The 14033-nt window shown below is 46.8% G+C and overlaps 1 protein-coding gene across 4 annotated transcripts in view; it reads right to left on the bottom strand.

Moving 5' to 3' along the window:
- Positions 1-14033, bottom strand: part of BIRC6 (baculoviral IAP repeat containing 6) — a 1530571-nt gene that overhangs the window by 861764 nt on the left and 654774 nt on the right. For all 4 annotated transcript variants that reach the window (XM_033935681.1, XM_033935678.1, XM_033935679.1 and 1 more), the window contains 2 exons: positions 7521-7835; positions 7023-7122 (listed from right to left, as the gene is read on the bottom strand). In XM_033935681.1, coding sequence (XP_033791572.1) covers positions 7023-7122; positions 7521-7835 — 415 coding nt within the window. The remainder of the gene's footprint in view (positions 1-7022; positions 7123-7520; positions 7836-14033) is intronic.

Genomic DNA, 14033 nt, shown 5'->3' with positions numbered 1-14033 from the left:
TCAAAAAAGAATGCTCAGATAGGTTATTTAGAGGTTAAACACAGGGTGGGGACAGAGGCAGATCCTGCAGGGACAGGGACAAAGTTTATCCCTATATCATTCTATAAAAACCTGAGACTAGTATCAATATGTAAAAACTTAACACATCTAAGACAATTGGCAACTGAATAAAATGATCTAAAAAATGTAGAGCAGCTTTTGGATTTAAATGAACTACTGTTAAATGATATTATGTGTGTTTTGTCTGCTGATCAGACTACTACCATCTGCAACATTCTTCCATAATGTGCTCAACTGCTCGAGCATCGTACTGTTACTGCAACAGATTCATACATCGTTGCTGGCATCAACGAGCATTTAATAGACACTTTCCTGTTCATTCACTACATAGTTTAGGTTCTCTTCTACACATATATATGAAAGACAATCCCATCATCTTTACAGATGATGTAGAAACATATCCAAAAGAATCTTTGGGAAGGCTGTACCAAAACAAGATGGAAATGAAAGGCTCTATTTGTGATTTATAAACAGTTGTACAGAATATTGACCCTTTTGATACTTTAATAAAAATATTTAAATATAGAATCGTAAGGGTTCGAGGCTTGTGAAAATAAGGACAGGACGGGGCTGAAGCTGGTGGGGACAAGGACAGTCTACAGGGGCAGGGACAGCATCTGCGGGAACAGGGCAGAAACGGGGACAGAACCTGTGGGAATGGGACAAACTTTATCCCTGTGTAATTCTTTAGGTATGTTCTAAATTTGCAACCAATTAGATAGCACTAGAGTTTAGCCAGTGTACTGAACCATATCCAAAGTTCTAACAATAATGCAACTGTAATGTTTCACTTAGCCAGGATATTGTGAAAGTACAATTTAAGAAGTCACAGAAGAGAGACAAATAATTACACCACAAGGAATTATGTATCAAGCTTTTCAAAATCATATACATTTATGTAAAATAATTCCTTGTGGTGTAATTGGTTATGTCAGGGGTGTCCAACCCGCGGCCCATGGGCCCTATGCGGCCCCGCTCACGCTCGAAGGTGATGCGGTGTTTTCCTCTGCTGCCCCCGGGTGTTTTTCAGTCTTGCCGGCTCCATCCTCTGTCTTGCTGCAGCATTTGTTCAAAGCCACGAGCAGCGGATCCTATGTGCCTCTTGCGGCTGACCTGGAAGTGTTCCCCCTGACATTGCAACGTCAGAGGGAACGCTTCCAGATCAGCCGCAAGACGCGTGTGGAAGCCGCTGCCCGCAGCTTTGAGAGCATGCTGCAGGCACTTAAACATCATCTGAAACATCAATAACTTAAAAATAATAATGGGCAGCACCCTGGGCTGCCACTGCTCCATTCCCCAAGACCCTTCGGACTTTTGTTCCAAGAGCCGCAAGTTCAGCACCACCTGCAATTTCAGCCAGATCGACTGAATATCAACGCACCCACTAAGGAGGAGCTGATGACTCTTCCGGGAGTGAGCCGGGCCGTGGCGTGCTGAGTCTGCAGAGCAAAGAGCTCGAGCTCCCTGCCCCTTGAGCCCTTCCCCAGTGTGCACAAGTGCTGACCCTTGCTGCGCATGGCCACATGGAACTTACAGCGCTGCTCCATGGACAAGGCCTACAACCCAGTGCTCTGCATGACCCGGCTGGAGAATGGGTAAGGGATCAGCAGTATTAAGCAAATGCTTCACTTTGACCAGGAGGGGTAATTTGGGGGTGAATGCTGCACTGCTGATGGGTGTGTGAGGGGTGAGAAATGCTGCTTCTGCACAGGGAAGGGGGAAGACAAATGCTGCTGCTGCTATTGCACCCAACTGGGGAGAGAGAGGGAAAGAGGGAGAAGGAAAAGGGAGAGGAATGAGAGATGCCAAGTCCATGGGAGAGAGATAACAGACCATGGAGGGGGAGGAAGAGATACCAGGGCATTGGGGGGAGGGAAGGAGACAGATGCCAGGCCAGGGGAAAGGAAGGAAGGGAGGTAAAAAAAGGAAGGAGAGGTGATGCCAGATAATGGAGGGAGAGGGGAAGGGGGAGTTGGAAGGAGAGGAGAGATGCCAGGGCATGGGGGGAGGGAAGGTAAGGTGATAGAGATGCCAGACCATAGGGTGGGATGGTTAGGAAGGAAGGAAAGGAGAAGAAAGAGATGCTAGAGCATAGGGGAGGAGTGGAGACAGAAAAATGGAGAGGGAGTGAAGCTTAAATGAATCATATACATAGGAGAGAAGGGACACAGGATAGACAGTTTATGGAAGGAGCCCTCTCTTCTCCAGTCTCATAAAGATCCAAGCTCTTCCCCTGTGCTAAAATAATCTTTAAAATCAACGGGCTTAGGAACTGGAAGTTACAAACACCAGCAGCGAGTAGTCCTTCAGGGGAAGGCAGAGAGGGCTGGGGGCAGCAGTGAAGGAGACAGAATGAAGGGAAAGATAGAGGAGAGCATAAGCCATAAGATGGAAGAATGGAGGGAGCGAAGGAAAGAGATGCAGAGGTGAGGGAGATAATAGAAAGGGATAATTGGGTGTCAGAGAGGGAAAGAAATGGTGCAATTGGGGAGGGAAAGAAAGAGAACTGTTGGGCACAAAAAGGAGGGACGGAGACAGAGAGAGAATTATTGGACACGGTGGTGCGAGAGGAATGAGGTAGAGATGCATGGGTGCAGAGAGAAGGGGGAGAACATGCTGGGCCGAGGAAGCCTCCTGGACTTTTTTTTTTTAGGGGGGCAGGGTATTAAAAGAAGTGCCAGATTGGGCCTGGTGGGAGAGCTTATAGGACCAGTAAAGTATAATTGATGCCTTCAAATATACTTTACTGGATATTATTGTGCTAATTCAATTATAAGGGCACATTTAGAATGAAATGTAATAAACTTTTTGTTCACAAAAAGCCTCTTATTAAATTACCATATTTTTCGCACTACTAGATTTAGAGAAGGAAAACAAGAAAAAAAACATTCTGAACCAAATTGTGCACCCAACCCCCTCACTCCCTGCCAGGCTCTGCACCGTCCCCCCTTCCCTGCCAGGCTCTGCATCCTGTCGCCCCTTCCCTGCCAGGCTCTGCACCCTGCCCCCCCCCACCAGGCTCTGCACCCTGTCTCTTTGCCCTGCCCTGTAACCTGTCCCCATTCACCTCTTGTGGACTAGTGGTAGACTGGGACAGGAGGGATCCGTTCCAGCCGACTAAATTTTTTCCTCCTCCCCCCCTCCCAGTAATTTTTCAATCCCCCCATACCTTTTTAAACCCACTCCCCACCCGACCACCTGCCTTTTTAAAACACCCTCCACCTCCGTAGTACCTTTTTAAACGCCCCTTAAACTGACAACATATAGGACTCGCGAGAACTGACAGCAGCCATTCAGAAAGCGGTGCAGGCTCAGGCAGGAACGGAGAAAGCACGCTCCTGCTGGCCGATATACTCATGGACCACCAGACTTAAGAGGCATTTAAAAAGATACTACGGGGACGGGGTGTGTTTTGAAAGGGTGGGCAGGCGGAGGGTGTTTTAAAAGGGTGAGGGGCGGGTCTTCTTCGATGACATTTCCACCCACTTTAGGGTGGAAAAAAGTATGTCTTATAGAGTGAAAAATACAGTATGTCATACCTAAGAACATAATAATAGTTGATCTAGTCCAGTATCCTGTTTCAAAAAGTGACCAATCCATGTCACATATACCTGGCACAAACCCAAATAGCAGCAACATTCCATGCTACCAATCCTAGAGCAAGCAGTGGCTTCCTCCATGTCTGCCTTAATAGCTAAAATCATTGTGTGGTACAAATATGCACATACATTGTAGAGCAGGCACATTCAGCAGAAGAGTTTGGGTGGAGCCATGATTTATAAACATATCTTATGAAACAATGCAAGCATATATATTGTCAGTGCCCACAATTAAGGCACTATTTCTGCAGGATTTCTGTTAGTCTTTTAAAAAACATAGGCACTTATGTCATCATAAAAAATATAAAAATTAGGTATCTTCTCCACTTCCAAACTACCCTCTTAATATAATTTACTAATATAGCCCCTATACCAGAGATTAGTGCTACCCGATTCAGGAAAAAAAAATTTGATTTGATTTTCCTGCCCAATTGGGTGGTTTGTTTTTTTTTTCAAACATCCTGGTGGGTTTATTTTATAGCTTCTTCACCCCCTTTGCCTTCTCCTAACCACACTGGTGCTGTGGTGTAAACAAAATAAACAAACAAAAAAGACTTTTCCTCTCTCTGTTAAATCCTAGCTCACACTTGCGGTCTAACACCAGCTCTGGCAGGATACATGTTTCAAATCTGACATATTGTAATCACAAAACAGAAAATAAAATTATTTTTTCTATCTTTTGTTGTCTGGTCAATATTCAAATCTTGTTAGTCCCAGGCTCTGGTTGTCTTCTGATAACTTGCTTGCCAGGGTCCCCTTCTTTTCTTCTTTCTCCATGCTAACCATCAATTTTCTATCTCTGTCATCCCCTTCCATTTCCCTTCCCTCCCCTACAGGTCTGGCAGCTTTCCTTTTTTTTCGTCTCCATCCACAGATTCACCTTTTCTTACCCTTTCATCCAGCATATCTCCCTCCTTCTCCACCACCCCAGGGTCCACCATCTCTCCCCTTTCGGTTCCCAACTACCCTCCTTTCCAGTATCTCTTTCCCCCCGTCCACATCATCCCTTGTGTCCAACTTCTCTCCCTTTCTGTTCCTTCCCTCCCTAAATCCCATTATCCACCATCTCTCCCCCACTTCTATGTTTTTAGACCCATTATTTCTTCCTCCCAAAGTCCGGCATATGCATATCTCTTTGAACACCCCTCTTCCCTCTCTCCGTGTACTTCTACAACAGGGCCCCCTCCCCTGAAGGTCTGTCCCCCCTGAAGGGCACCCCACCTCTGAAGGCCTGTCTCCCCCCCCCCCGAAGAACGGTACCTCCCCCCATGAAGGTCTGTCTCCCCCTGAAGGCCTACACCCAGTGGAGTACCAAGGGGGGGCGGTCTGCCCTGGATGAAGGCTTAGGGGTGGTGGCCAGGTCCGGAAAATTCAGCGGTGAATGGTCTTGAAACAGCTCCCTTTCTCCCTCCCTGCCCCTTAACTTCATGGCCGCGAGTCTAAATTACCTTCTTACAGCAGCTGGAGTTGCGTGTGGCTGCTGTAAAGTTCATCTCTGATGCAACCGGAAGTTGCATCAGAGACGACCTTTACGTCAGCCATATGCAACTACAACCTCCGGCTGCTGTAAGAATGCAGTTTAGACGTCGTTGGCCACAGGGCAAGGAGGGTTGTCGGACCAGGCCTGTTTGGGGTGTGGGGTAAAAGCGCCTCGAAGGTAAGGGGCAGGGAGGGAGAAAGGGAGGAAAGGTGGGGTGGAGAGGAAAAGAAGCTGAAGGGAAATGGGTAAAACAGAGGGGGGAGAAGGACGCTGAAAGCACATGGGGAAGACAGGGGGGAGGAGAAGCTGAAAGGACATGGGGAAGAGAGAGTGGGGAGAAGACACTGGCAGGGAAGAAGACAGAGATGCCAGACTATGGGGGGAGCAGAGGGAAGAAGACGGGTGCCAGACCAATTTGGAAGGGGGGAGAAAGGGAGAGGCACAGTAACAGAGCAAATGGAAGACGCAGAGAGAAAAGAGACAGTGGATGGAAGGAATTGAATGAGAAGATGAGGAAAGCAGAAACCAGAGAAGACAAAGGTAGAATATAAATTTTCTATTTATTTATTGCTTTAGGAGACATGTGTCACTGTTTCTGTGGTGTTACATTGTATGCAGAGTCCAGCTTCATGCTGGTTCAATTTAACTTTTGTCTATGTATTTTTATTTTATCCCCCCTTTTACAAAACTGTGGAGCGTTTTTTAGCGCCAGCCGCGGTGGTAGCAGCTCTGATGCTCAGAATTCTATGAGCATCAGAGCTGTTACCACCGTGGCTAAAATTCACACTACAGTTTTGTAAAAGGGGGAGGGGTTAGTTTGTGATGACATATTCCATATTAGGCGAAGGTGTTTTCTGTGTTCTGTTTGTTCGAAAGACATGGTTTTCTGTTAGGATTGACGGAGTAGGATTGATCTGTACTAGTCTGGCTTCTTTAGTTTTGCAATGGGTGTACTGATGTTGTACTGCTTACTGCAGTATGTAAGATGCTGCCTTTTCCTAGGTACTCATATGTGACGTATGGCTTGTTACTAAAAATCATGTTTTTCGTACAGATGGGGGGGTGCCAAAAAATTATGGGCCCCGGGTGTTAGGTACGCCACTGCCTACACCTCCCCTGAAGGTCTGCATCCCCCCTGAAGGCCTGCCCCCCCCTCCCGTTGAAGGCCTGCACCCCCCCTGAAGGCCTGTGTTCCCCTCTGGCTTCCCGCGCCTCCCTTTACCTGATTGCAGCCTGCAGAAAGGATCGCGGGTACTTTAGCGATCCTTGCAGGTTGCCATAGGCCTCAGGAGCTGTCGTCCTTCTGCTGTAGTCCCGCCCTTCCTCTGATCAGAGGCAGGATCGCAGCAGAGGGACGACAGCTCCGGAGGCCTATGGCAACCTGCAAGGATCGCTAAAGTACCCGCGATCCTTTCTGCAGGCTGCTTTCTGCCGCAATCAGGTAAAGGGAGGTGTGGTAGGTAAGGGGGGAAGCTGGACACTACAGCACTTTCACAACTGACCCTCCCCCCTCACCCTCTAAAGCAGGAGCGGCAGCGCCGGCCAGCAAGAGGCAGCGCTGCCGATCCTACTTTAGGGGGTGAGAGTCAGAGTGAATCGGGAGGCCGATTTTGGGGGGTTTTAAATTGATTCAAAATGATTCACCTGAAATGAATCGGTGAATCAATTTGAATCGTGAATCGGGCAACATTACCGGAGATCAAAGAAAACAAAATCACATTACATCAATGCTGGCTCTGGTATCATGTCTCCAGTCAGACTAAATGGTCTGTGGTCTAAGGGGAGAGTTAGACCATGATACAGCGTATTTCCTATAACACTAGAGGGACTGTTAAAGTTGGTATATAAAAATGATACATTCTTGAGTGCATTCTGATACTTACCTGAGTGCATTCTTTCTATAATGATGGATTGGTGGGGTGGAGGTTGAAGAAAATGAGAAGCATGAGAAATTGCAAGAGCAAGACCAGAGCCCAGAGAATTCTAGAAGAGAAATGTAGATAATGTATTAAAAATATTGTTTAATGTGATCCATTATGTTAAAAAAAAAAAAAAAGTTAACATGCATAAACATCCTTTGTGGTCAATTCCTTTTCACAAAAGGTTAAGTTTAACATGAATATAATCACTTATTATATGTCCAGTTTACAATTTGAGTGTGTAGTACATGAATTATATTGTTTAACATCTTCACCAGGTTTAGTGTTTTAATATTTTATGCTTGAGCAGTCAAAGCACCTTGGCAAACTTAGAAGCACATGGCTACCAAGCTCCCAGAAGTCAGTCTGCATCTACCCTCTTAAGTCTTCATTTGTATACACTCCTAATGTTTGGTGTGTCAACTGGGCCATTTCATGAAAAGAAATTAACAAAGTAATTACCGTTCTGGATTTATTTGTGTTTTTGTTATGAGCAGCAAGGTTCACTGGTGGAGGATCTGTGACAGAGCCTGGGAAAAGTTGAGCCAGTTCTGCATTGATAACAGCAGAAACTGCTTCATTCGGTGGTGTGAGAGGTGGAGTCATGAACAGTGGTGTTGTCTTTGGAGTGGGTGGGATAACGTCAGAAGGATGAATAAAGAATCCTGGTACTGCTACAGGATTAGAAGGTACAGAGTTGTGAACAGGACTGACTGCTGATGCTGCTGCAGCTGCCGCTGCTGTAGTCTGATGCAATTTTGCTTCCAGCTTAGCCTTCTATGGGAAGAAAAAAAAACAGCAATGCATGTAGTCTAACTATAATAATCAAAATATCAACAATTTTCAACAAAAATTAAACAATAAAAAAAAAGAAAAATCATACAGTAGAATCTCAGTTATCCGGCAACCATGGGGATTGGTGGATACCGGATAACTGATTTTCTGGTTAATTGAGTGTGTGTTAGAAACCTTGTATAACAATTTCAATCCCCACCCAGCCCCCCACCCCGAAGCACCAGCATAGCAGCAGTCCTCAGCTGCAAAGTTCTCCTCCCTCAAGCCCCTGAAATGGCAGAAAGAGGTGGTCGTCCTATGCCACAAACTCCCTTGCTCCCTTCCTTACAAGAATGCAGTCGGTCAGCAGGAGGCAGCCTCAAACCAGGCTGCTCACAGCCAGCCCTGGCAGAGCATGTTCTCTGATGCATCGAAAGTGATACATTAGAGCAGTGGTCTCAAACTCAAACCCTTTGCAGGGCTACATTTTGGATTTGTAGGTTCCTGGAGAGCCTCAGAAAAAAAATAGTTAATATCTTATTAAAGAAATTACAATTTTGCATGAGGTAAAACTCTATTGTTTATAAATCTTTCCTTTTGGTTAAGTCTTAATAATAATATTGTAATTTATAGCTAAAGAGATATATGATCAAAAAACTTTTATTTTACTTTTGTGATTATGTTAAACATACCGAGGGCCTCAAAAAAGTACCTGGCGGGCCGCATGTGGCCCCCAGGCTGCGAGTTTGAGACCACTGCATTAGAGGAAAAGCCCTGCCAGGGCTGGTCACAAGCAACCTGTTTTGAGGCTGCCTGCTGCTGACTGGCTGTGCTCAGGTAAGGAAGGGAGAGATGGAGGGAGGGAGCAAGGGAGTTCGTGGCTCAGGACCACCACCTGATTCTGCCACTTTGGGGCTTGACAGAGGGAGGAAGGAGAACTTAGCAACACAGGACCACTGCTGCGCTGGTGCATCAGGTTGGGAGGGAGTGGGGGTTCGTAGCTGCTTCGGGGCTTGGGAGCTTGAGGGAGGGAGAGCATTTGCAGCTCAGGACGCTACCACAGGTGCTTCAGGAGACATTTTTTCCCCCACCAATAATTTTTTTGCCGGCTGTGTGGGAGTTCCGGTTAACTGAGACCCAGATAACCAAGACTCTACTGTACAAGTAATCTACCATGTTATAGAAAAGGAGAAATTAGGTTCTTCCTTGTTAATTTTCTTTCTGTTAGCTTGTACATTGGTATAGTCCTTACGAATGGGTAAAATGTCTCACTGCTACCAGCAGGTGGAGACTGAGATCAAACTTGTATATCAGTTTAGCATATCCCTCTTGCTACTCCAGTTTGTCGAATAGCCAAGCAGAACCTAGGAAATTTCTAAACTGAAAAACAGTAAATGGCACTCCAAACAGGAGTGTAAAAAAACAACAAACATCTTTAAACAACTGTTGGAACATGTATAGAACTTGATTCTGAAAGTAAAACATCCCCACAGCTTAACAGCTAAGCTAGCTGAGCCATCGCCGCTGTTATTAATTCTCTCTAGCCCTAGAAAAATACTAGAACCCGCAGAAAAATTCAAAATCTGCACGTGAGCAAAAAACCGCCAACACCACATAAAGACAAAAGGGGTGGGGGACTATAAAAGTCTACCAGCTAACAGAAAGAAAATTAGCAGGTAAGAACCTAATTTCTCCTTATGTATCGCTTGGTAGACTGGTATAGTCCTTACGAATGGGACGTACCAAAGAAGTACCCATCAAGGATGGGACCCCCGAAAGGCCGACACCAGGACACCGCGTCCCAACGCGCATGAACATCCACACGGTAGTGTCTAACAGAGGAATGCAGAGAAGACTAAATTGCAGCCTTGCAAATATCCACTGGAGGCGCTAGAATATTCAGCCCAAGAAGCTGCCTAACCCCTAGTGGAATGAGCCTTGATAAAGACGGGAACAGGCTGCTTCTTCATAAGATAAGTGGAAGCAATAGTCTCCTTGATCCAGCGTGCAATAGTAGCCTTAGAAGTGCCATCCCCCTTACAAGGACCCGCTAGAAGGACAAAGAGATGATCTAATTTCCTGATCTCCTGAGTCCTCTGCACATAAGAGAAAAGGACTCGACTAACATCCAACTTGAGCAGCTGTCTCTGCTCAGAAGAGTCTTCCCGACAACCCAACACCGGGAGTACTACAGATTGATTGACATGAAAAGGAGAAACCACTTTTAGCAGAAAGGAAGAAGCAGGCCTCAAGACAACCTGCTCCCTAGAAAACTCCAAGAAGGGAGCCCTACAAGAGAAAGCCTGCAGCTCAGAAACACGTCTAGCTGAAGTAATGGCCACCAAGAAGACCGCCTTGAAGAGTAAGGTCCTTCAAAGAGCAGTCACACAACGGTTCAAAAGGAGGGCGCACCAGAACGGATAGAACCAGATTCAGATCCCAATATGGAACAGAGGGTCGTACGGGAGGCCTGAGCAACTTGGCCCCCCGCAAGAAGCGAATCACATCAGGAATGGCAATCAAACGCTGACCTTTCAAGAACCTCAGAAAGGCCGACAAGGCCACATGCTGAACCCGTAGAGAAAACCAAGCCAGTCGCCTATTCAGGCCATCCTGCAAGATCTCTTAAGATGCTAGGCAGGGAAGCGCAAAAAGAGACCACTCCATTCGCTTCACACCACTCCTCAAATAGACGCCAAGTCCTCACATAAGCCCGAGAGGTGGAAAGCCTCTGGGACCCCAAGAGCGTTGAGATCACTTTATTTGAATACTCCTTCTTATCTAAGCTACCCCTTTCAAGAGCCAAGCCGTAAGACAAAAGGAACCCGGATCAAACATTGGAATGGGACCCTGAGTTAGAAGGTCGTTCAAAAGAGGCAGAGGAAGAGGATCCGCCACCAGATGCCTCACCAGATCTGCATACCACGGTCATCGAGGCCAATCCGGAGCCTCCAGAACACCAGGCCCGGGTAGCGAATTATGCGGAGAAGAACGCTGCCCACTAATGGCCACAGAGGAAACACATACAACAGTCCCTTCATTGGCCATGGTTGAACCAGAGCATCCAGGCCCTCGGCCTGACAGTCTCTGCGACGACTGAAGAAGCGGGGCATTTTAGCATTGACACTTGTGGTTCATGAGGGGCTGACCCCAAGACTGCATTATCAACTGAAAGGCCATGGGACTTAGACACCACTCTCAAGGATTTAGCACGTGACGACTTAGGAAGTCCACCTGAACATTCTTCACTCCAGCTATGTGGGATGCTGAGATCTCTTGAAGGTGCGATTTCGCCCAGAACATGAGCAGAGTCACCTCCTGCGCCATCAAATTGTTCTTGGTTCCCCCCTGATGATTTACATAGGCCACCTCTGTGGCATTGTCAGACAGAACCCTGATTCACTTGCCCTTCAGAAAGCACTGGAAGGTTAGCAATGCCAGACGGATGGCTCTGGTCTCCAAAACATTGATCGACCAAGAAGCCTCCTCCGTGGACCAGGTGCCCTGAGCTGACTGACCTAGACACTGAGCCCCCCCAACCGAGAAGACTGGCATCCATGAGTAGCACCGTCCTCTGCGGCTGATCCAGACTCGCCCCTTGTACAAGATGGGGGGGGTCTGAATCCACCAGCGAACACTGCCCCGAGCTAAGCCCGGAAGCAGAACAGGGTGATCCAGACTGTGCCTCTGAGGCGACCACCTCACTCCATCGAAGGAGGCCGCCATCGACCCCAAACCTTGGAGGAAATCCTGTGCCCGAGGACACCAGGATGCCATTAGCAGGTGAATTTGAGATTGCAATTTGCTCACCCGGGCCTCCGGAAGGAAGACCTTCCCTAAAGAGGTGTCGAACAGGACCCCAAGATAGTCCAAGAGCTGAGCTAGACAACCGGTTCTTTGTAAGGTAGACTACCCATCCCAGCAACTGCGGAAACTCCACCACCAGAGCAGTGACCCAAGTGCTCTCCTGGAACGACTTGGCTTGAATCAACCAGTCGTCCAGATAAGGATGAACAAGAATGCCCTCTTTGCACAATGCCGCCGTGACGACCACCATCACCTTGGTGAACATCCGCGGAGCCATGGCCAAATCAAAGGGAAGTGCACAGTACTGTTAATGTTGCCCCAAGATCGCAAAGCGCAGGAAGCGATGATGGGAGGCCCGAATAGGAATGTGTAAGCAGGCCTCGGTCAGATTGAAAGAGGATAGAAACTCCCCCAGCTGAACCGTTAGATTCACAGACCACAGAGTTTCCATGCGGAATGAAGGCATGTGAAGAGCTCTGTTGACCCCCTTCAAATCCAGGATGGGTCGAAAGGTCTCTTCTTTCTTTGGCACCACAAAGTAAGTCTAGTACCAACATGTGCCCCACTCCAGCAGGGGAACTGGAACCACCGTGTGAAGATCCAACAATCTTTGAAGGGTCTGGCAAAAGATCTGCTGCTTCCACGCCACCTGCGAAGGAGCAGCGAGAAAATGGTTTGGCAAGGACCGGGTGAACTCAAGAATAAAGCCGTTCCAGAACACTTCACATGATGTCTGCCCACTGTGGATAAAAGTCTCTCAACCGGGGCCCACCCGGAACCAAGACAGGCATCGGCAAGGAGTCATCGTGCAGGACGGGTGGCAGGGGCACTATCCGCACCTCGGCGGGCCCCATGAAAGGACTGCATACGCTGAAAGAACCTGCCTCTTGAGAGCCCAGGAGGCTGAAAAGAAGCAGCCCATCGATTGAAGCGGAAACGGTGGAAATCACGTTCACGAGCAGAGCCGCTTCGAGCCAGCGGCCTAGGCCTTTCCTCAGCAAACGAGGCACTTTAGAATCAGTGAGAGTCTGAACCAACTTGTCCAGGTCCTCACCAAACAAGATCGATCCCTTAAAAAGAAACTTTGCCAACTTAGCTTTGGATGCCAAATCCGCTGACTAAGCGCGAAGTCACAAGGTATGGCGTGCTGCCACTCCTAAGGCCAGAGACTTGGCAGAAGCTTGCAAGAGATCATACATGGCATCCGAGAGATATGAAACACCCAATTCAATTTTGGACCCCAGTTCGTTTACAAAAGTTGGATAGCTCTAGGTCTAATAGATGCTGGCATTGTAATTTAGATTCTGGGACTCTAGATCATTTACTTTTTTTCTGTCTCTTTGTCAATGCCTTTTGGAAGTTAATTTGGTCCCAAATTAATTCAATGTTAGAAAATCATGTTGCTCTATCCTATGATACTATTTTATTTGGAACGTCTATGAGATTCAAGAGTCAAATTTCAGCAAATAAAACTTTTGTTAATACTGACGGGGGTTGCCATTCAACATATTACTGGAAATTGGAAGGACTATACTAAACTTAATTATACCTTTTGGTGGAATTCAGTTTGTCATATTTATAAAATGGAGAGAGTGCTTGCTATACAGCAAGGAAATTATAATAGTTTCAAAAAGATTTGGGGGCCATTGATTGCATATTCTAATGATTAGACACCTTGGACACTTTTTTATTACATAGAACTATATTTAATGTGGGGATGGGGAGGTATGTTATGTGATTTAATGGGTTTATTCCTGATGAATGGGATGGGTGGGGGAGGGGTCTTTTTTATATGCATTTGACATGATCGAGACATTCAAGTATCTCACGGGCCGCATCGAGGTGGAAGAAGATTATCTTCTTTTTCAAGGGTCCCGCGGCAACAAGGGGGCATCCGTGGAAAATCAGGAGCAGGAAACTGCACGGGGACACCAGGAAATTCTTTTTCACTGAAAGGGTGGTTGATCGCTGGAATAGTCTTCCACTTCAGGTTATTGAGGCCAGCAGCGTGCCTGATTTTAAGGCCAAATGGGATAGTCACGTGGGATCTATTCACAGAGAAAGGTAGGGGAGGGTCATTGGGGTGCGCAGACTAGATGGGCTGTGGCCCTTATCTGCCGTCTATTTATATGTTTCTATGTTTCTATGAATGTTAAGTGATTTGTACGAATTATCTGATTGAATTTTGTACACTTGCTGCAAGAGTTAAAACTGAATAAAGAATTTTAAAAAAAAAACAATTTTGGCAACTGCTTTCCTTAGCAAGTCCCAATTTGCAGATTTATCATCAAGTACATGCTGGGCCCAAAGAAAACACACCCGAGGCATTAGCCTGCCACACATAGCCGCCTGGATCGACAGAGCTGTCACATCAAAACTCTGTTTAAGGAGGGA

Source organism: Geotrypetes seraphini, chromosome 3 (genome assembly GCF_902459505.1).
Source record: "Geotrypetes seraphini chromosome 3, aGeoSer1.1, whole genome shotgun sequence".
Lineage (NCBI taxonomy): Eukaryota > Metazoa > Chordata > Amphibia > Gymnophiona > Dermophiidae > Geotrypetes > Geotrypetes seraphini.
The sequence above is the reverse complement of the archived record's forward strand: the minus strand, read 5'-3'. Positions and strand labels throughout refer to the sequence as shown.